At 39.3% G+C, this 21667-nt stretch overlaps 2 protein-coding genes across 2 annotated transcripts; one reads left to right on the top strand and one right to left on the bottom strand.

Moving 5' to 3' along the window:
* The first annotated feature begins 328 nt into the window (after positions 1–328).
* Positions 329–2837, top strand: LOC148919844 (uncharacterized). Its single transcript, XM_089044459.1, has 7 exons — positions 329–434; positions 516–777; positions 898–1028; positions 1635–1828; positions 1949–2020; positions 2378–2440; positions 2769–2837. Exons 1-7 carry the CDS (start codon positions 329–331, stop codon positions 2835–2837), a joined length of 897 nt encoding a protein of 298 aa, XP_088900585.1.
* A 12164-nt stretch (positions 2838–15001) lies between these two features.
* ARO4 (armadillo repeat only 4) lies at positions 15002–18085 on the bottom strand. The gene has a single exon (XM_089047448.1). The coding sequence runs from the start codon at positions 17867–17869 to the stop codon at positions 15998–16000; it is 1872 nt and encodes a 623-aa protein (XP_088903574.1). The 5' UTR covers positions 17870–18085; the 3' UTR covers positions 15002–15997.
* Between the last annotated feature and the right edge of the window lie 3582 nt (positions 18086–21667).

Genomic DNA, 21667 nt, shown 5'->3' with positions numbered 1-21667 from the left:
TGATAGTTGTATTCCGGGGTTGGTTGGGAGCATTTCATCAAATCAGGTATTGGTGTTGTATTACCATGATCCTACTCATAACAACGAGCTAGAGAGTGAAGATAAAGAGCAACAACAACGTAGTGAAGATGTTGACAATGAAGATGAAGATGAAAAGGAAGAGGAAGAGGAAGACGAAGAGGAGGAAGAGGAGGAAAAAGAGGATGTTATTGTTGACAGTGATTATGAATTAAGTGAATAAGAAGAAAATGGTAATAAAGAGGCTGCATCAAGAGCACAACCAAGGAACGGTGCACCAAATGTTGAATATGCACAATGTTTTAAAGAGATGAATGAAATACCTCTTAATGAAGTTACAGGGGAGATATCAGATGATGATGAAGATAGTGATCGACTTCCTTCTGATGGTGATAGCTCTGGTGGTGAGGAAGATGGTCAAAAAAAGACAAGCAAAAGGAAATAGAAGAGGCCAAATTTTAGACAGTTTAGGAAAAAAACTGATTTGAGAAATCCAGAGTTTAGAATTGGAATGCAATTTTCCAATAAGGATGAACTCAAGGAAGCTATAAAGGAGTATGTAATTGTGCAAGGGAAGAATGTTAAATTGGTGAAGAATGATAATAAAATGATTCAAGAAAAGTGTGCATGTCACACGAAATGCCCTGTTATTCTGTTTGCTTCCAAGATAGACAAAGATGAGCAGACATTTGCCATAAAGACTCTCTCCTTAGAGCATGAGTGTACTAGAGTGGACAAACTGAAAAATACTAATTCAAGGTAGCTGTCAAAAAGGTTTGCTGACAAGATTAGGAAAAATCCTGGGTGAGATGTAGAGGCATTCCAGTATGAGGTATTAGAAAAGTACCATATGAATGTTTCAAGGCATCAAATTTATAGAGCAAAGAGCTTGTCCAATGTGATCATTGAAGGCAGCTATGTGGAGCAATATGCGAGGCTATGGGACTATGCAGAAGAATTGAAGAAGGCTAACAAGGGCAGCACTATGATTATAAAGAATAAGATGAAGGGTAATGTACCTGTGTTTGAAAGAATTTATGTATGTTTGGAAGCTTGTAAGAGGGGATTTTTGGCAAGATGTAGACCTCTCATTGGTATAGATGGATGCCATTTAAAGGGACTTTACACATAGCAAGTTTTAACAGCCGTTGGTGTTGATGGGAATAATGGAATGTACCCAGTTGCTTATGTTGTTGTAGAGGTGGAATCAAAAAGTAGTTGGATTTGGTTCCTTGAACTTTTGATTGAAGACTTAAAAATTGAGAATGGGAAAGCTTAGGTGTTTATGAGTGACAAGCAAAAAGGTCTACTACCTGCAATTGAAACATTGCTTCCAACAACTGAGCACATAATATGTGTTAGGCATCTCTACAGCAACTTCAGGACAGAGCATGCTGGCCTTGCACTAAAAAACATTCTCTGGGCTTTGGCAAGAGCAACTGCCATTCCATGGTATGAAGCAGAAATGGACAAAATGAAATAGCAAGATGAAGAGGCGTGGAAGTGGGTTATGAAAAGACCAGTCAAAAATTGGAGTAGATCTCATTTTGAGCCACATTCTAAGTGTGATCTGTTGTTGAAAAACCTCTATGAATCTTTTAACTTTTGCATTTTAGATTCAAGAGACAAGTTTATCTTAACATGTCTAGAAAGGATTAGAGTTTATATCATGTTAATGATGGCTAATAGAAGGATTGCTTGTATGGTTTGGAGACATCCAGTTGGGCCTAGGATTGTCAAGATCATTAAGAAGAACAAGTTGGGAGCTAGTCAATGCATTCCTAGATTAGCAGGTGAGAGCAAATACCAAGTGAGCCATATGTATGGGAGAGAGTATGTAGTGGATCTAAAAGCCAAGACTTGCTCTTGTAGAAGATGAGATTTGTGTGGGATCCCATGTTCTCATGCTATTTCTTGTATCTTTCAAAAGGAGGCAAATGTGTTTGACTATGCACATGACTGCTATAAGAAAGAAGCCTACTTGAGTTCATATGAACCTATAGTACACCTAATACCATCCATGGACCAGTGGTAGAGAACTAATTGGCCTCCAGTTAAACCTCCTCCATATAAGAAGCAGCCTGGAAGACCCAAGAAATCAAGGAACAAAGAATCAGCTGATGTTGAAGTACCTGCTCTAGTTCCTCCAAACCATTTGCCCCCATTTTACAATTCACCACTTACTAAGCTGAGAAGGATTTATGTCAAGATAAGATGCTCTATTTGTGGCCAGGAGGGACATAATAAGACATGGCATGCCAACCAAGGGGCAGCACATGTATTTGGATTATATTTTCTGTAGTTTAATTTCCTTTCGTTATTATTTAATTTAATTAGTTTTTTGTTTTTGTTTTTGTAGGCCTTTCCTAATCCGCCCAACCAAGGAACAATTGGCTCTTCTACAGTCCAAGGGGCAGCTCAGGTATTTTAGTTCAAATCTCTTTAGTTTAATCCCTTTTTGGTCTTTAGGCCCAACCAGTTCATATGACCCTCTTTTTTTTGTTATTGTTTAGTTTATTTTTGTTTAATTTTATTTTTTAGGCCCAGCCTAATCAGCCCAGCCCAACTAGAGGCAGAGAGAGAGGTAGAGGAACTACTATAAGAAGAAGAAGATGATATGGGAGATGAGAAATGCCAAATGGAAGAGGAAATGTAAGTGACAACTCTGTCATGCTACTTTGGTTGGTTAAGTTGGTCAGAAATTTAATTCATGTACTTTAGTTAGTTAATATTGTTCCATTTTATTTTAGGTTGGAAATGGGACAACAGAAATGCCAAACAAGCCATCGTCATCACAACCACTCCCATCATCATCATAGCCACTCTCTTACACTGGAGCTACATCATCATCATTGTTTGCATACATGCTAATTTGAGACTGTTATTAACAAAACTTGATTTGCACTTACTACCAGGTACCTTATGCAATCATATTTTAACCAAAAAAAGAAAAAGAAATACATAATTAATCAAGTGTAATGGATCATCAATCAAACAATGAAATAGATACATTTATTATCATTGTTTCTTTTCTTATGAAGCCAGTTTCTAATGTTGATTTATCCCCATATTTTCTGAATCAAATGTCTACCCTCTACTACCTGGTCAGGCCTATGGTTTGGGGTTTGATTCTTCAGGGCACTTATCTAGTTATTTTCTTGAGTTTCTTGCATACCAGTGATTGCCCCAGTTACATTACAAAGCGACTGCATTACATTACACAACTAATCAACCAGCCACATTAGAAAATTGATGAAATAGATGCGCATAAGAATTACTGATAAATCTCCTCAACTTTAACATCATCAAAGATTATCTTGTTCCTTTCTGTTGAACCAAAAAAATTACCAGGTTGTATTGGTCAAATCCCAGGTCCAACAAACCGTATCTAATCTAAGTTGATAAGTGCTCAAAACAAAACAAACTTGCTGATCAGATAAAGGAAGGAAATTCAAAAAAGAAAAAGAGGAGAGTTTGACCAATAGTGGGCACTCCCATAGGAGATTGGTAGTTCCGTTTTTGAGGCTCAGCTTATCATCATGTTTTCAAATTAAAACATTCTATCATGGGTGATCAATATAAAGACAGTAAGAAAAGAAGAGAAGGGGGAGGCTTCAGAGGAAAAAAAAAAAAAAAAAAAAAGGAAAAAAGTGCTCGCAAGGCCACAAAGGCAGAGAAGAACAGCCGAAAGGCTGGGGAGAAAAAAAAGACAGAAGCAATCAAAGATGCATCTGCAACAAAGCTCCTCTCTTGAGGTCCTCTATGTTGGGTGGCAATCCTTTAATCAATCAAATGGATGGCAATCCATGTGTGGTGGCAACCCTTGAATCAAATTTCTTGGATGCAAATTCATGGGTGAGTAACGCTGAAACCATTTGGATGCAAATCCATGGGTGAGCAACCCAAAAAATCATTGGATATGAAATCCATTATTGGGTGAGAAACCCTAAAATTTATATGGATGAGAAATTCTTATGGGTGAGTAACCCCGAAATTATTGGATGATAAATCTATCATGGGTGGAAAACCAATAAATTTCCATTGGATGATAAATCTATTTTTGATTTAAAAAAACCCCATGAATCAAATATAGGGATGAAGCATATACGGGTGAAATACCCTTAAAAAAATATTCTATGCCCAAGCTGCAGAAAAGATGGTGTTCCATGTGTCGAGGAAGTGAAAGACGAGGGCAAGCAATTTCCCAAACCAAAAAAATGTTGGCTTTTGTTCAAATTGTGGAGCCATGATATGCTGTGCAATAAAGAAAAAAAGTGCCACAAGACAAAAGCACCATTTTGGCACTCTCTAATTGCAACCACAGAAAATATCTATTTGCTGGCAGAGTGAAAATAATAAATCAGGGCTGGGGTGTTTAGCCCACCGTCAAAAACAGCCAACTGATGATCTTTCTCATAACCCAAACAAGAAGAGATCACACTTTCTTTTCTTGGACGGGAAAGTAAGCCAAAAAAAAAAAGGAAAAGCAGCTCACGTATGTCAAAAGCTCTGCGACATGAGACATGCCGACTCGTTAATGATAAAGAAGTCAACAAATTGGTTTTCACCAACAAAGAAGTCAGCAAACTCAGTGACAATGATGAAGCTTCATCAGCAACAAAAGAAAAAAATAGATAAAAAAAAAGGAGAGAAGCAGATGCATCAATTATCAGAGAATGCAAGCAAGAAAGCCAACTCAAATGACAAAAGGCAAGTAATATGATTGGTGAACAGGTATTTATTCAATAGCTTAAACACCACTTCACCTGATATGGCATTCAAGAGTCCCCAAGCCAAAAGGCTCAAAGCTTCAGCAACAAACTCACAGTAGCTAGCTTGTACTGACGCCAAGACGTCAAAGAGAATGAAAAAATAGTAAAGGCGTGTTTGTTTGAGAGGGCCTATTCCTTGTAAATGTCCAGTAAGCTCAAGAATATGCTCTACAAAATAAAACAAGCATTGAGCTTCACACAGATAGAAGACAAGGCGAAGGTTTGAAACCAAGGCTTTTTCAAGTCCCTCACGTCACTTTTGGTGCTAGCAACAAACGAAAGCAAAGTGTCTAGGCACTTGTGCCCCTTTGTATTCCAAGGACGAAGACGTGAGTTCATGACTTACAGCACCAAGCTAAGCAAGTGTACAAGGGTGTCAGCGAAGGTTCAAGAGAGTTAAATCAATTGACGGTCAAGGAGGCTCAATAAAATGTTTATGGCATTCGGGTCTATCTGCCTCAACTCTCAAATGCAAGATGGCTACCAAACATGCCTCAATTCATTCAAATTCCCCCTTTTGCAATGAATCATTTATTCATTGCAATTATTTGAACTACGAGTGGCTTGATTTCCGTAAGAGATACATAGACACCTGAGGTTGGACTTGGGAGCAGACGCAAAAACAAAGACACACGTTCTGTTTTTTTATGATGAAATCAAAGGGTGTTCCGTTGAAGCAAGGGATTATAACTAATAGACACTACGTCTCGAATGGGTCGAACCGAAAATAATAAAACCTCATTATTTAATTAGTGATGGTGAAATTATGTTTGGAGGTTCACATTTTTCTTCAACACTTTCATTATTGACAGTTTGTTACTTTGTAAATGCGTGTTACTAATATTTTATTGACATGATGTTCATTGGATTATTTTACATATACCCAAGCAAAAACTACAATGCAAGTAAACCACAAACATGAAATGCCAAATCCAACACCATTGACCATAAAAATAGGGGAAAACCATAACTTTAACCCTAAACTGAAATTCCACTAAATTACACAGATTACCAAATGCTGGGTCCACTTGAAACTTAAGGTTGTTTGAGCTTTCCTTCGTTGGAATATTCATACCTATCACTTCCAAAATGGAAGAATCATGGCTTTGCTCCAATGAATACAGCTTCGCTCCTTCCACGGCTTCGCCCATTCCACTCAAACTAACTAATTTTTCAGGATTTAGGGAACGAAATTGCCTTCAACTATCATTAAGCCAGATTCCAAACCAGTTTAGCTATGTTTCTTAGCTCTATGGGTTTTTGTGTTCAAACTTCAACCTTGTGGGTGTTGAACATGTTCAACCTTTGTTGGGTATGAATTTCGGGTTTGGGTTTCACCTACCTGGTTGTAAGTCAATGGGGAAATTTGATCTCAATCGTTCATATGGATCTAACGGCTAAATTTTGTGTCCTCATTATTGCACTTAAATAAGGTTCCTCAAGAGAGAAAAATTCTGGCTTGGTGGCTGGCTAAGTAGGCCACCTTGGAATGAAGTTTTCCAAACACTAGGCTGCGTAACCTAAGCTGAAGCCCAAGTAGTAACCGAAGCAATCAACAGGCCACTCCGAATTGGCCCATGGCTATGGTGGATGCTACAAAGCTAGGATACCTAGCTGGGAAGTGCAATTTGGAAATTTCCTACCTGCAAGGTTTGATTTTCCCTGTTTATTTTTTGGCTAAATTGTAGCAATGATCCTTGGATTAGACCAAACTTTATTTTTCGTCCCTCATATTGCTAAATTGCTACGGTGGTACTTTAATTATGTCTCTACTTTCAAAAATCGTCATTTTCGTCATCTTAGTCAACTTTTTCGTTAAAAATGATGACGTAATATGGGCAAAAATGTCTTCTCACACAAATTTTTTTTAAAATAAATCTCTCTCTCTCTCTCTCTCTCTCTCAATTTCTTCTTCCCCCACCCATATTTTTTCCATGGAGGCCTAGCCCTGTACATACTAGTTAATTATATATCATTGCTCGGCGAGCAACTTCTCCCCAGCCACGATTCCCCTCAACCCATAATTTTAAGGGAAAAAAAAAAACATGAGAACAAATCTAGATATTAAAAAGGCAAATTCTCCAAATCCTCCAACAGACCTTCTTAAAATTCAATTTAAAAAGACAAATCTGGATTAAAATCACATGAGATGCTAATATGATGTCTCTACACAATCCAGCACATGAAAAGACAAATATGCCCTCATTTTTAACAAAAAAGTTAACTGAGATGACGGAAAGGACGATTCCTGAAAGAGGAGGCATAATTAAATTACCACCGTGACAATTTAGCAATATGAGGGATGAAAAGTAAAGTTTGGTCTTAGTCTAGGGACCATTGTTACAATTTTATTAGTGAATTTATTGTTAATCATAATCATAGTATTGAAATTGGAGGCTTTGAGCAGAGAGTGATAGCAGTTTCGAATTGTATTGCTTGTACGCATTTGGAAATTGTACGTTTTTAAATCCATTTATGTAAATTCTTGAATGTTATACCTTTATGGGCTTGTTTGTTACACCTTCTAGGCTTGGATTAGACTAGATAATTTTTTATCCCATGTTTGTTTTCACTTGGTTCTAATTTTAAGTGGGACTGTTAATACTGGGCCCACCGAAAACACCTCCTTAGGTGTTCTTAGTGAGACCCGTGTGAAAAGAGGGGACAATGCAGTCCCGACCCCAGCGCCTGCAACCACCCAAGCGCTAGCCACAACCTCCGACCACCCAAGCGACATGCACAACCACCTACCATCCCAGTGCCTGCAATCGATACAATCCCCGACCGTTAAAGCGCACGCAGCCAATTCCAATCGGTTTGACGAGCACCGATGAGAGACAATGACTTCGCACTTGAGCTATGGGTTGTGAACGACAACGACTATGCAACGATTGCATTGTGGAGACGACGACAGCGCAAGCAAAGGAAGAAGTAGAAGACGAAGTAGATTGAGAAGAAGCAAAGAGAAAAAATTTCAGAAAAAAAACAAGGAGAAAAATAGAATTAGAAGAAGAGGCGAAGGAGATGGGATGGAGAAGAAGAATAGGAGAAGGAGGAGGACAGAGAAGAAGAAGCAAAAGCGGGAGGAAGAAGAAAACGTTGAGATGCGGAGAGAGAGAAGAAAAGTAAAAAAAATTATAATAAATCCATTTGATATATTTTTAAAAATTCAAAAAATCAAAAAATTTAGTACTAGTCCAACATATACCAAACGCAGTACAAGTGTTATTTAACTTAGGCCAAGTCAAGCCAATCCAAGACAATAATATTATTTAGTACAGTTTATAACAGTCCTTCGTGCCAAACAACCCCTATGAGTCTATTGCTTCCTAGTGTTCTGGTAGAACGGCAAAGTAGGATCAATGTAGTTCCCCCAACTAGTTGTGATTAAGTAAATTTTTAGGTGAGATTCTAGAAGTATGCCATGTTGATGCTGAGAATAGTTTAATGTAATTATAATGAACAAGAGTCCCCCTATATCTCTATGTTCATAACTTTTATCAGATTATTTTGAAAACAGTAGAGGGAAAAATAAATATAAATAAATTGAAAACAGTAGAGGATTTCTACCACCAATACATATACGACCATGTTGCATATGGAGTGGACTTCTCTTCATATGCTTTCCTTTCATTAGAGCATTTCTAGCAACTAAAGGTTGGTGTGAGAAAAGAGAAGAAAAACTGGAAGGAGTTTGTGTCTGGTGCGAGAAACGAGGGAGAAAGGAAAGAAAAAGAAGAAAATAATAATAAAAAGAAGAAGAATGCAGTTGGTGTTGGGAAACTGCAAGTAACTGCTGGGGCTAATCATGCCTGTTCATGGCCCTTATAATTAAGGGGGCTAATGTTGAGGCCCAAAAAATCCATGGATTGGGCCCGAGTAAATTATCAATCCAAAACGATACTCCATTAGGAAAAAAGCGTAAAAGGAGGTACAAGAAAACTCGCCACACGTGAGTTATAATTCGCGTGCCATGCTAAATAAATTCACCATGCTAGGGGTGGAGATAAAATATACCGGCTCTTCAAGCCCATGCCAAAATTAAACATCACAGCCTTGCCCAAGGATGATAACATATGCCAAGCGACATGTCACGCCAAGCACGAAATAGTTATCTCACATCCAACCACGCTATAAGCCTAAGTGGGCTCAAGCTACTCAAATACCCGGGGCTTGCTTGAGTAGGTTATGGTATAGATGGTAATGAATCAACATGAGGCCCATTGATGGGCCGAGAAATGGAAGGTCTCCGGTTGCTTGGGAGCCTCGAAACTTAGGCCCAAACATGTGAGTGAGCACAAGAAAGAAAAGTAGCCCAATAGCCCAAGCAAAATAGCCTATTAACACAACCTAAAAGCCCAATATTTAACAAAAATAGCCCATGTGCTTAAGAAACCACTTTGGCCCATACAAAAAAAACTCCAAAATAAGCCACAAAAGCCTCAGCCCTTTGCTGGAAAAATAGAAGCCACGTAGAGAAGTTTGGCAGGTTCATTGAACAGAGCTGCTGAGAAGTTCCAGCACATGGAGGGAACAAGTTCCAAGCAAGAAACACTCAAGGAACCAAGGAATATTATCTTGCAAGCTGCGAGGAGCACCCTTCGAACCAACATGTATATCCCAACTCCTTTCCCCATAAAACTTAGCCATGAAAAAAAAAAGCAATAAAAGAAATGGCTAGGAATAGAAGTCTACCATTGAGATAGCTGCGGGGAAAAAGGGGCCTTAAGCTTCAAAAAACTCTGATTTGATGCAAATAGATAGAAGAGATTTCATCAAAATAAGAAAAGCCAAGGGAGGAGTTAAGAAATGAGGGAAAAGCTTAGCCAAAATGGGTAGAAGCCATTAGAGTTTCTTGAAAAATGGTGGTTTCTAGCTGCTATAAATTAAGACTTCTCCTACCTAACAAAAGCAACCCAGATTCAGAGAGCAAGCTTTCTCTTTGACTTGCAAAAACCCAGCAACCTCGTGCACTATTCACCTTCCTTCTCCATTCTTCTCTTCTGGCAGACAGAGCATCTATCAAGCTGCCGAAAGAACTTTGTTCTCTATTTCCTCTTTCTTAGCCAAGTCTCTCAAGAAACTTCTCCTTTCTTACCCTAACACTTCTTTTTCCCTCAAAGCAAGCCTAAATTTCCTCTTAGTGCTAAACTCGTGTTGATTTTGCTTCCATGCCACACGCCACTCACGCTGAGTTTAAGAGTTTATCTGTAAGCATGAAAAAATTACCCGTAAGCTGCTATTATTTTGGTTGGTGAAGATAACCAAAATACTTCATAAGGCTATGTTGTCTTTTCGAAGTGTTTTCGGGGCTTAATTTTCGAACTCAGACAAAGGGGACAATTCCATCAGTTTGTCCTTTACGGCAGCCTAGCCCACTTATAGCTGTCGGAAGAAAAAGTCCCCTACAGCATCATGGAAGATGTTTCGTTGTGTGAGTGTTGGGTCCAAATTAGTCATTATCCTGTCTCGGGCAATGAGATGAAATTCTATCATATGTGGAAAAAAATTCATACCGAATTTTGTGAAATATCGGGTTCGACCCGTACGGAAATGACATTATCTAGCAGGTGAAAAATTCTCAATAAAGAGTTGAGAAAATGGAGAGATGCCTTGGCAAAAGCGATGGACAACCATAGAAGTGGGGAAAATCTTAGCAATGAGGTAAATTATTTGTAATTTTCATTTTATTAATTTTAATGTCCTATTAATTTTTATTTAAATGTTTCTTGCAATTTCTATATTTTGTTAATATTTCTTGCATGTCCATTATTTTGTTTATATTTGTTGCATTGTCAATACTTTTTAAGTTTCTTGCATTTTCAATATTAGCACAAATGTGGTATGGTGCTACTAGGAAATGCAAAAAAACTTTCAACCATACCCAATGTTGGGAGGTGGTGAAGAATTATAAGGGATTCCGAATTATTCCAACGGGTCCGACGGTGGTGTTGAACGAGACGCCACTCCATGATTCACCGGCATCAGATTCGCTTATGGATTCCCCGATGAGTCAAGACTCACCCATCCAAAGGGAGCCAAGGCCTATTGGGAGGAAGGTGGCGAAGGCGAAGAAAGGGAGTAATTCTGCCAATAATACATCTAAATTTTTGGAAGAAAGTGCAAGGCAAAGCGCCATGAGAATTGAAATAGACATGAAAACCCAAGAAGACGAGAGGGCAATTCAACTAGAATATGCAAAAGAAAAGGAGTATGTACGCCAAGAAAACATTGAGAGGAAGGATCGGGAAACCATGGCCATGGATACAAGCCATATGTCCCCTGAAATAAAACAATTTTGGAAGCTAGAACGAAGGGAGGTTATGAGACAAAGACTTTTTCGTGACGATGGACCTAGTAACACGGATTGGTTAAATGATCAAAACCATTAACTTAGTTTGCTTGCCTTTCATTTCATTGTATTTTAATGTTTTGTTTTAAAAATTAGTTGTAATTCATATATTTTATTTTATTAGTTGTATTGATTTTCTTTGAGTGAATAAAGAAAGAATTCAATAAAATACATTTTTATTCAAAACATTCCATACATAAAAAACAAATCACAACCAAAGCATTAAAAACACAAAGCATAACTAAAAATAAAACATAAACATAATAAATTAAAAAAAAACATCTTCACTTCACTTCATTCACCGTCATTGCCTTTCACCGCCCATAATTGCTCCATCAAGTCAACTTGACGTCGTTCATGAATATAAGACAATTGCATCTTCGTGTATCGATCAATCATACGGGTCATGAAACGAATGTCCCTAACCAATGGTTCATGCTGCACTGGTTCTCCATTTAGCCCTATGAGTTTTTCATAAATTCTTGTCAAGGCCGTGTTCATGGGATCCGGTTCGTACACATCTGCAGCATCGTAACCATACTCATCCTCCACAATCATGTTATGGAGGATAATGCATGTCATCATTATGCTCCTCAGTACCTCCTCATCAAACAGATGCGTCGCGCCCCTAATAATAGCCCATCGGGCTTGGAGGATATCAAAGTACCTCTCCACATCTTTTTTGTAACACTCTTGATAGGCAACAAATAATTTTTACTTTTGAGATCGGGGATGCATAATTGATTTCATAAATGTGGTCCATCTCGGATAGATGTCGTCACCTAGATAATATCCATTATGGTAGACGGTATTGTTGATTTCATAGGTGATATTCGGGGCTTCACTTCTCTGAACATCGTTGAATACCAGGGATTGACCTAGGATGTTCAAGTCGTTTTGAGATCTGGCAACTCCGAAGAAGGCGTGCCAAACCCATGTATCGAATCCAGCAACGACTTCGAGGATGATACTTTTTTGCCCTTTCCTATTTCCATGATCTCTTTGCCAACTAGTTGGGCAATTCTTCCATTGCTAGTGCATGCAGTCGATGCTACCAATCATTCTTGGAAATCCTCGAGCTTTGGTTTTTTGTAGAAGCCTTTGCAGGTCCCTAGGCGTAGGTCTGCGCAGTAGTCCTTGGTGTACAGAGTTTCGACTACATCACAAAATCTCATCAAGCTCTCCAAAGCAGTGGACTTCCCCATCCGGGCAATCTCATTCACCTGATCATCAAATGACCTATACGCCAATATTCGTATAACAGCTGTGAACTTTTGCTCGGGAAAAAGTCCCAAATTTTCAGCAGCATTTTTTTTTTAAAACAAAGTATTAATCATAATTGCAAATATCATGCATGACTTTATTGAACAAATGGGCTGCATTCTATATCGCGCTCGAAAATGAACATCAGAGTACAAAGAAGTTGGGATAAAATAATCTTCCAGAAGATTTTTACCCCGAGAAAGTCTATGTCTATCCACATTTGGGCCACGACCTTCTTGTGAGCCACGATGGCTCTGGTTTTCTTCATCAAGCAAAGCCACTACTATGACAATTTGCTGATCTAGTTCTCTCTGCACCCTTTTGCCTGCAGCTCGTCTACGCCTTCTTTCTCTAGTTTCTCGCTCTTGTCTCTCCAAGACCTCGTTCATGTCTACGATTGAGAATGGAGTATGAATTTTAAAATCTGTTAAATGAAAATATAGAGAAGATCTGGTGTGAGAGGTGTGAGAGGTATGAGCTAAGCCTTTAGTTTTATAGAAAAATTAGGCCGATAAAGATGACACATGGCGCAATTTTAGATGGTGAAAATCTTATCTGAAATTTGAAATTTATTTGAAATTTGAAATTCATCTGAAATTTGAAATTTAAATTTTGAAATGTATCTGAAATTTGAATTTTGAAATTTATTTGAAATTTGAAAACGAAAATCTTATTCGAAAATTTTATCCGATTATGAGATATGAATAGTATTGACACGTAAGAACCCAAAAATCTTATCCGAAAATATTATCCAAATTAATTGTTTGGGTAAAAAAATTTGTGAAAAAAACAAAAAAATAAATAGTATTTGCCCTTTGTCATGACAACTGGTGAAAACACACATTGCTTTTTGCAAGAGCAGCCACTAATCACGTGAATAGTAGCTGCCCTAGCTCCCCTTGCCATGGCAAAGGGCAAACTGTTGGAAGTGCTCTTAAGTGGGTTCGGAAGAAGATACGTCACACACCTTTCTTAAGTGGGTCCTACTATGATACTCAAAAGTTTCACTGAAACGACATCGTCTTGATTTCTTTGCTTCCGTGCTTTTAAATAATGTAGTCCTTTCAAATCTATATGGTCCTTCCAAATCTAATAAATTATATGATAGAAATCTTTTACAATCTATAAAAGAAATCTTGATTATAGAAATCCATAAATAAAATCCTATAAGTCATTACATTCTGCTTAAATCTACTAGCCTTTTTTTTTTATCTCTAAATAGTCTTTTAAAATCTCAATTGAATACACCCCCCTAAGTTTGTTTGTTTGCATTGAGAATGCTCAACCTCATTTTTCATTGTAAAGTCTTGTTTGTGATTATGAAAATTATTTTTCTAGAAGTAATACTGTTGACGAAATACCGGTTGTAGTTGAGCATACTTTTTATAAATAAATAAAAAATTTATGACATTTCCTATCAAGAGGGGCGATAATATACTAAGCTCACATACACAACATAGATGCAGGACTCAAATCCAGGACTTTGACTAAAAGAGCAATACTCCAAACCACTATACCAATGGATCCTTTACATTGAACATACTTATTAGTGCTATTGCACAAAAAATTTGCAATGCTAACTTAGGAAAAGTGAGTAAGGATGTCAAAAGAGTGTCATCAGGGAATTACTTGATGTGACAATGTTCATAAACATCCCACTGAAAATTGTACTAAAGCTATTATCGGATTTCTTTTCTGTAATTAGGGCATGTGTTGGAAACCCTGCTACTTTGACGACCATATTGATTTTGGAGTTCAAGGTGGCAAACTTGAGATTTTTGTTTGTACAAGAAAACTCAATTGCATTTAAAACATTCTTTGTAAATAATTCACTAAACGAGTTTGCTCCAAAGACGAAGCCATTATCGTGTGCAAGTCCAAGAATTATTATAATACAAATTTATAAATAAACCCAATCCTAGACATGTATTTATTAAAAAAAACTCTAACACTATTTAAACATAGAAACACACCCAAAATCAACCCCAAAATCAACAATTGTATATTTTTTGGGTGTGTTTATAAATGGGTTTTGAGTGTGTGTAATGATGGGTTTTGGGTGTGTTTATAAAGTGTTTTGGGTGTTGGGTTTTTTTATAATTTCAGCCCCCATTTTAGGTGTTTTAGTGAAACCCCCTTATTATAAATAGTTTCCTTCGATGATGTGAGAAGTCTGGTAGATTTTTCTAGGGGTGGTTGCGGTTCGGTAACCGCAAATTTTTACTCAAACCGCAAACCGACCGACTATTTGCGGTTTGGTGATTTTTAAAACCGCAAACCAACCACGTTTTGCTGTTTACCAGCATTGTAAACCGCAAAATGCGGTCGGTTACCGCGAATTAGCGGTTTAAAACAGCGAGTTCTCAAGCATTCACAAAAATATAAATTCACAACCTAAATAAATAAATACACAACCTCAATTTCTCAAACATATATAAATTCACAATCTCATCAACTTCTCAAGCATTCACAACCTAAGAAAATTAAAGTTACAATTTCAAGCATTCCAATTAAAGTTAAACTTCTCAAGCATTCCAATTCCAAATCCTTTAAAGTTATAAACCAAAAGGAAAATGCAAAGCAAAATGAATTAAAGTTACAACAAAAAAGAAAAATTCAATTCAAAGTTAATTAAAGTTACAAACTAAAAGGAAAATGCAATGCACCAATGTTACAAACTAAAGTTACAAACTCAAGTGTTGGTGGTGAGTGGATTTGAAGAACCCCGTTGTGTTGTTTGAGTACCAATGTTATTTACAAATAAAACAACATAGTGTAGTACATTTTATTATAAGAAGAAGCATAAATAACATTAGTATAAATAAACTAATTACTTACAAGTTGTCATATGTTCCATTTCTTTGTAAAATTCAACTTTATCATCCGTGTGGCTATACTTTGCGGTTTGCGGTAACCGCAAGTTTTGAAAATCAAATACCGCAACCGCAAATGCGGTTCGGTTCTTAATACCGCAAATGTGGTTCGGTTTACCACGATTGCGTTTCATTGCGGTAAATTGTCGGTTGGTTTTTGCGGTTTTTCGATTTTTCAGTTTAAAATGCCACCCCTAGATTTTTCAAAGTGAAACTACGTCGTCTCCAAATGAAGATAATTGAGGGGGCCTCTAAACAAAGTCGGGTAGGCAACCAACTCTACATCTGCAATAGATTGATCGATTCACATGCAGCTGATTGAAGGTTAGATGGGCCCAATGTTCTTGATAACCAACTCTAATAATCCCGCAAACTATCATATACGAGATAATAGGGACATTGATCCATCCATTCACACATATCAGCAATCAAAGAAATGCAATTGCCGCAAAATAATGCTGAGAAAATAGAACCTTACGAGAAAGGATGCGACTGAACTGAGGATAGAATATTCTTTTCATATAAACAAGTCATCTCTGTTTTTTTTTTTCTCAAGAACAATTAATTCTGAACTTTCGCATTTATCTTATAAATCAACTATGTTTGTATGAGCCATGTTTCCTTCCCTTTCAAAAGTATCAAACTGATCCTACTACTGCTGCACAGCACAATGATATACCTGCAACAAACTTCGGTCCTCTAGCCCGCTGAACTTGTTTTCAAGGCACGTATGTCAGCCTTTGAGAATGACCTCCAGTGTGGTACAGATTGAGGTGATATATTGCCTTCGCCACCAATTCTCTCAACTCGGGATGTTGAGGCAGCACACTACGGTCTGCCCCTTCAAGAGCAGTCAACACCCTAGTCGGTTCCAAATCGTCAGTATTGCCAGAGTGTAATGCAAGGTAGCATAGGAGAATCAGTCCATGCAACTGTGAGTGTTCATTGCCTCTTAGCAGTTTCATCAGAGGTGGGATAGCATTGAACTCAATAATCGTCTTTGAATGCTCCATACAGAGAAAATTATCTGGACAAGCAAATTTCCCAAGTGAAATTGCTGCTTCGGTTGCCATGTCTAGATTTTTGGGGCTAAGTTGAGTCACTAGGGGACCAATGACCCAGGTCTCCCTAGCAGGGAATGTCCTAGCCAACGAACCAACTGATTTTATAGCAGGAATTTGCAATGTCGGGCTATCCACATCTTTGATCAGCCTCAAGAGCTGATCCACAACCGCCTTAGCAGCTGGTGAATTGGTCTTAAACGCCGCTCTCCTAAGGTCAGCATTGGATTCAGCCGCAGCTGTTATCTCCATTATAGTCATCAAACAATTGAATTGCAACTCACCCTGTTCCTTCTCCACCAACTTAGCCAAGCAAAGCAAACCTTTCGTCTCAGTTATCCTCCTACTATTCGAAACACTACCTCTAGCAAGCATCCACAAAGCCTCTGCACAACTAACTTTCAGCTGAAGCTTGACATGGGGCTTCTCATTCTCCCTCTCCTTCCTATGATTATGTCCCCCACGATTACTCCCCTCCGCATAATAAGTATACGAAGAACTTGAATACGAATTCGAGTAAGGTCTAAAATTACTCTCACGACTATTGCTACTGGGATTGGATTTTGCTAATGTGCTCTTCTCCATTTCCTTGTTAATCTGAACTAGAGAGTGAATGCTTTGCTTACCCGATTCAATCTTCCGATCCTCCACGAAAGTCTCAAACGACAACAGCGTCACCAGCGGCCTGATCACATTCTCTCTGGCGAAATCCTCTTGGGCAACACTGTCATGCTCCGCCATTCTCGCCACCAAGGTCGCCACTCGACTCTGAACCTTCATCGGCGAGTCGCCTAGAACCTGCACAATAGCGGGCACCCCAACCTCATTCACAATGGTCCTCACTTTCTCCTGATCACTGGCCAGATTATAGAGCGCCGTCGCCGCCGCAATTTGGGCATCCGGCGACGAGCCCTCTTTCAAGAGCTTCAGTAGCGGCGAGACCCCACCTTCGTCGACGATAATCTTCTTGTTCCGGTCGTTGTCTTGGGCCAGGGAAGCGAGCTCGTTCGCAGCCTCAACACGATCCGGCAACTGACCCATTTGAATAGTGGCGATGAAGGACCAAACCCACGAGAGAATCGGGTCGTTGCTGGCAATTGGGGCGAGGGAGAGCACAATTCCGTTATTGCCCCCGGAGTCCGGGTCGAATATGCTGAGCAGCCACTTCATGTCTCCGACGGAAGACTCGAGGAAGTTGAAGAGCTTGCGGAAGTCCGTGGCGCTGGTGATCGTCACGACACGTCGTAGGACGCTCTGGCGCTTACACTTGCGGACCAGGGTTAGGGCTCGCTCGAGATTCTTGGAGACCTCGGCGACGATGCGCCGAATTGGGCGCTCGTACAAAAACGGCGCCGTCGTGGCGAAGCGGACGACGGTTCGGAGCATTTGCGAGAGGCGATCCACCTGCTTGCCGACCTCGGAGCACTCGAGCTTGAACGACTCGGCCTCGTCCACGGCGGACCGGACCCGCTCCGACAGCAAAATCGGGTACGACAGTTCGTCTTCGATGCGCTTCTCTTCCGAAGCCATCGCTCGCTTCAGTCTCCGCTTGCTTGTGCTGTTTTGGGGAGGCGAGTCAAGTGAGCCGAAGACGAGTCAGCGGCCGAGTTGACAAATAAAAGCGGGGGAAGAAGATGGGGATTTTGTGTGTGTTGTCACTGTTATTTATTCTTCTTGGCTTCTTGGCTTCTTGTTGACAATGGCATGTTTGCGTCTGTATGCTCTGCTCTGCTCCGTACCGTGAAATTTCTGAGCCTAATTTTCTTTATTATTTTTATTTTTTCATTTTCATATTTTATAAATTTATAAAATTAAATAATTTTATTTATTTAAGATAATCTTTTCGGCGCGTGAATTGAAATTTAGAAGGAAGACGAGTCAATTCAATTATCTTCGTAACCGGTGTTTGACGTTAGTTTTTAAGTCTTTCTAATTACTTTCTTTCTTTTGGCAAAAATGACTTTCTAGCCCATGGTCATTTCATTTCGAGTGGGGTCAACTTACTTTTTAAAAATAATAATAATAAAGGGGTGGGGTCCACTGGGAAGGCGGAATTGGAAACGCGCATTTAGGGATTTTCACATTAATTATCGATTATTTTTTCTTTTATTTTGGGAGAGCAACAAGAACTAGGCCTCATCATTTAGCCCACGGGTTCATGGGCCGATGGAGGCCCTCCCGACCTATCGGAAAAAAGTCTAGTCTGGCTCGTTATGGATTTTGAGATAGCCCAGCCCGCCTTAGTCGGGCTAGGTTTAGGTTTGGGTGTTTGAAGCTGGCCCATAGGCCCCGCCCAATTAAGCCTAAGAAAGCCTGGTTCGCCCGACCACAAAAGCCCTGTTCCATTAGGCCCACATACATATATAATTATGTATAAATAAGAGTTTAGGTTTAGGATTATTGAAACGACTGACCCAATTTTCACTTTGAAATTGGGCCAACTGCTTTAAATCGACACTCGTGTGGGTCGAAAATAACCAAAATGTCTCAAACGATAACACAAACTCGGGCTCTAACTTGTGGTGCGCTGTAATCGTAGGTCGCCACGCACTTTATCGAGGATCATGCCACACGTAGTTCTCTCACCGCCTCGACTGAATCGTTCACCATCGTAAGCCTCGCTCTAGGGTCGACATTCCCGAGTAACCGAGACTCGCTTTACGATCTATCAACTACTATACGATCCTCGAAATATCCGGGTCAACATACCGACCTAACAACGATCCAACGGCTCAAACCTCCAACTCGGAACTTACAAACTAGGCGAGATCCGTTCGGGTTCAAACGGATCGAATTAAGATCCGCGAATTCCTACGCGCTCATGACGACCCAAGGATCATTCGAATCGAATGAGGTCTCGACCAATCTGCCCACGCCGCCACACGCGCTGGCAGCGTGGGTGTCCTAAGCGATAACGCCTCGCCAAAAAACTCAACATCTAGGCTCAAGACTCCTATCCTAGGTATAACACCCTATTTGGAGCTACTTTTGTTCTGGGACCTACCCCAAAAAGAGGTCGGAAGTGGCCGAAACAGTGCCCCGAAACTCTGTCAAAACCTAGGTTTCAAAATTGCTCTCCTACACGTGAAATCAACCAATTCCTATCCAACCACCAGCTAGAGCAGGAAAAATAGATAGAAATCCATACCTCATATGCTCGGATTGGTGGCCGCATAAGGGAGAAACCGCTCTCCAAAATTCTGTTAAAATCGGTCGGAAACCATGATTTTTCCGATGGTTCGAGGCGGCAAAGGTGGGAGGATGATCGGCTAGGTCGGCGAGTGACGCCGGTGGTTCGGGTTGGTCCGGTGGGTCGGGGTGGCCTGTGGCGGTGGCTAGGAGGAGAGGACGGATCGGATCAAACAAGGGGGAGATCGCGACGGAGAGAAAGAAGCCGAGGTTTTTTTAAAAAATCCTGATTTCCCAAAATTACCATTTTGCCCCTGGACGTATTTTGACTGTATTCTCTTCGTCATTACTCCGATTCAAGCCCAATATGTGTCTACGGACTTGTCTCGCTGCGCCCTACGCAACGATAAACTGGAATTCCTAAATTCCTTCCCAGTCAAAAAGTCAACTTTTCCTCAATAAAATATTCTAAGGGCATTTTAGTCTTTTCCTCCAATAAATTAATAATTAAATATTAATTTTAGGTTTGGGTTGTTACAATCTTCCCCCCTTATAAAATTTCGTCCTCGAAATTTACTTTCCCTCTATCGGAGGGGGTGAGGGTACTGGACCCACAATGCTACCCGTTTACAACTACAAATCTGAGTATCTTCATCTATAATTCGAATAATAAAATCCGGGAGCAACCTATTTATATCTGTATACCCTCACCTTTTGAGTGATGGGTACTAAGCCTACATCTCTTACCTAGGGTTCTTAAGTCTGTCCTTCTAGTACTATACTCACTACTTGCATCTCAATAACTGTATCTGAGGGCCACACATTTGTATCAATACCGAGCTGGGAAAAATAAAACTCAAAAGATCTGCTAATTAATCAATTTCGATAAACTTAAAACTCTGCTCTTAATCTGATAATCAGCTAAAAACCCATTTTTCCCTCTGAGTATTTGACACTTGGCTAATGTTGGGCACAAAAGACTAATTTGCCCTTCTTAACTGGAATTAACGAAATGCAAGTGCGACTTCTACCAAAATTCAGCAGAGTCTCCCTCAGAACCAACATTCCCAAAAAAATTTTGCCTGAAACAAGTATATATGTTTAAATATGTATCTGTATCACAACTACCAGCATGCATGAAATCATATCCAAGCAATCAAGCATCATAATATTTTGGCCTCAGGCCACAACGATTCAAATAAATGAGTCTGCTAAAGAAATTCATGTCAACTTTCAGATTAATAAAATACTCTGGCAATCTCAAACCTTCTGACTCGTGCATTCTTACTTATGCACGACTTATCAAATAGTAATTCTACTAAAAAACACTGAATGTATAATTCATCATGTTCTGTAATTCTGGCTGGACTCAGGGGACATCCGTCAACCGATCCGCACTCGCTCTCACGGTCTGGATAACTGTAAGATTTGTGGAGCAAAATAGGCTAGAAATACTTGAACTATTTAATATCATAACCGACAATAAAAATTACAGTCAACAAGTTAAATAACATAAAATAAGATAAATTAAAGCAACCTGGATGAAAATAAACTAAAATAAATATACTTTGAATAAACTTGCATCGAACTCATTTAAAATTCATAAGTAACCATGCATATAGATGTAATGCTTAAGAAAATAATGGCAACTGTATAAAATCCTTTCTGCCTAGGCGTACTTCATATCTGATCCAATTCGATACTCCTTCAATTCGTTATCCAGTCAATTCTCGCAGTCTCGGTGACACAAAGTCAACTCGAGCCGAATCGCAGACTCGGGGATCGTAGTCACCTGATTCGAAGCTGGCAGATCTCGGAGACAACCTCTCAATCCGAGCCGCAACTCGCACCACACGGTCAAAGCGCCCCGAACTCGTGGGGCAAAATAATCGATCAGACATCGCACCACACGGTTCAGCGCCCCGAACTCGTGGGGCAAAATAACTCGACGTCTCAAGGCAACTGGGGGGGTACCCTATGGTGGGTTTGAAAATCATAATCTGTTATTTACATAAACTTTCAATAAATTGATTCTCAATTGAACTTAAAATATATCCATATGCATATATATATATATATATATACAAAAACATGTATAATATATTTTTCCTATGAAAACCTCAACAAATTTTTCAAATCCTTCTGGATATCTGTTTTCTCAGTCACACCAATGCAATAAAATAAAATAACATAATAAAA

This window comes from Prunus mume, linkage group LG2 (genome assembly GCF_029339155.1).
Source record: "Prunus mume cultivar Tortuosa linkage group LG2, ASM2933915v1, whole genome shotgun sequence".
NCBI classification, from domain to species: domain Eukaryota; kingdom Viridiplantae; phylum Streptophyta; class Magnoliopsida; order Rosales; family Rosaceae; genus Prunus; species Prunus mume.
This window is presented reverse-complemented; position numbering and strand designations above follow the sequence as displayed.